The sequence below is a fragment of the Sesamum indicum genome, linkage group LG5 (assembly GCF_000512975.1).
Source record: "Sesamum indicum cultivar Zhongzhi No. 13 linkage group LG5, S_indicum_v1.0, whole genome shotgun sequence".
Lineage (NCBI taxonomy): Eukaryota > Viridiplantae > Streptophyta > Magnoliopsida > Lamiales > Pedaliaceae > Sesamum > Sesamum indicum.
Window position 1 is genome coordinate 8,543,581 of NC_026149.1, and position 1,629 is coordinate 8,545,209.

General features: G+C 45.5%; 1 protein-coding gene across 1 annotated transcript in view; it reads left to right on the plus strand.

Annotated features, from left to right (window-relative positions):
- Positions 1-1,629, plus strand: part of LOC105162324 — an 8,178-nt gene that overhangs the window by 394 nt on the left and 6,155 nt on the right. Inside the window, 1 exon segment of the mRNA XM_011080332.2 lies at positions 36-1,629. This exon segment is cut by the window's right edge and continues 5 nt beyond it. Within this exon segment, the coding sequence (XP_011078634.1) occupies positions 151-1,629 (1,479 nt within the window). The 5' untranslated portion in view covers positions 36-150.

Below are 1,629 nucleotides of genomic sequence, written 5' to 3' on the forward strand. Positions count from 1 at the left end.
TTTATTAGCAATCTGTTTTATTTTCTTTTTTCCAGTTGAATGCGGCAGATAAAAAACTAGAGATTGAACACGACGATTTTACCTTTATTTTTCTTGATTGGGATTTTAGGAAAAATTTTATATTGTTACCTGGGCTATCAAGAATTAGTTATGGCTTTTGATCAGAACTTAATTCCCAAAGATCTACGCCCACTAAATACAGTGAGAAATGTGTCTGAGGACCTAAGAATCTCGCCTGTGACCTCCTCCGGGAAGCCCATGGAAGGGTTCTACATGAGCCCGGTTACTGACGTGGGGGGCAGCCCTGGCTCTATGCCTGCAGTCTACTACCCTTCCACAGTTGCAGATGCCAGGTTTATACCATTAGCATTCAATAATGCCGTCCCTGGGGGAACCTCGTGGGCTCAGCATGTTGCGCCGCCTCAGACCCAACCGGGCATTGTAGGTGTGACTGTCATTAATCCAGGAAGTGGGTACAGTAATAGTCCAAATATTGGAACACGGGTTGGAGGCAGTGCTTCAGATCAGGCTAGTGATGAGGGTGGTGATGATTCAGTGACTGGTCGGAAGGTTAAATTTTTATGTAGTTTTGGTGGAAAAATACTGCCACGACTGAGTGACGGGGCATTGAGATATGTAGCTGGGCAGACTAGGATAATTAGTGTTAGGAGGGATGTGACTTTTGGTGAATTTATTCAGAAAATGAGAGATACATATGTACAGAATGTGGTGATTAAGTATCAGTTGCCAGATGAGGATCTTGATGCACTTGTGTCTGTTTCATGTCCTGATGATCTTGAGAACATGATGGATGAATATGAAAGGCTGACTGGAAGGTCTTCAGATGGATCAGCTAAGTTGAGGATATTTTTATTTTCACCATCAGAGCTTGAGACTGCAGGTCTGACACATATTGGAGATATGCAGGATAGCGGGCAGAAGTATGTTGAAGCTGTGAATGGGATTATGGATAGTGGTCCTATTGCAAGGAAGGAGAGCATTGAAAGTGCTAGTTCTGCTCAGATTTCTGATATAAGTGGCACTGAGGGTGCTGATAGCTTAGGCCATGGCCTGGGGGAGGTTACTGGTGTGCCATCTACTGGTGGACTATCGCCTAAGGGAAATTCTGGTATTCCCCTTGATACGGCGCCAAGAATGGTCTCTGTGGATCCTAATCCGGTGCCGTACTCTGATCCATCTATAGCTCCAATGGGCATTCCAATGGTTAAATCTGGTGCTACTACAGCTTTAGGTGTCGTTCCAGAGCAAGAGGTAACGAGATCTGTGCCTCTAGCTGTCCCACAGGCATTACCTGGTGTGACTCTTCCAGCATCTTCACCTTACATGCAGGCTTACGTAGATCCTCGTCAAGAAACTCTGAGCCATGCTAATTATGCGCAATTTGCTTCACAGATGGGGTTCCCGACACAGATTTTAGGGCCTGTGAGGCCTGTTTTTACTCAACAGCCTATCACTGCCGGAGCTTCTCCACAACAATATCCTCCTTCTATGCATATGACAATGAACCCCTCTTATATGAGCATGAAACCTAACGCCATGCCAGCTGTTGTTCAGCCACAACATGTTCGAGTTGAGCAATATCCTGCAGAAAGCATGGTGGCACAGAGG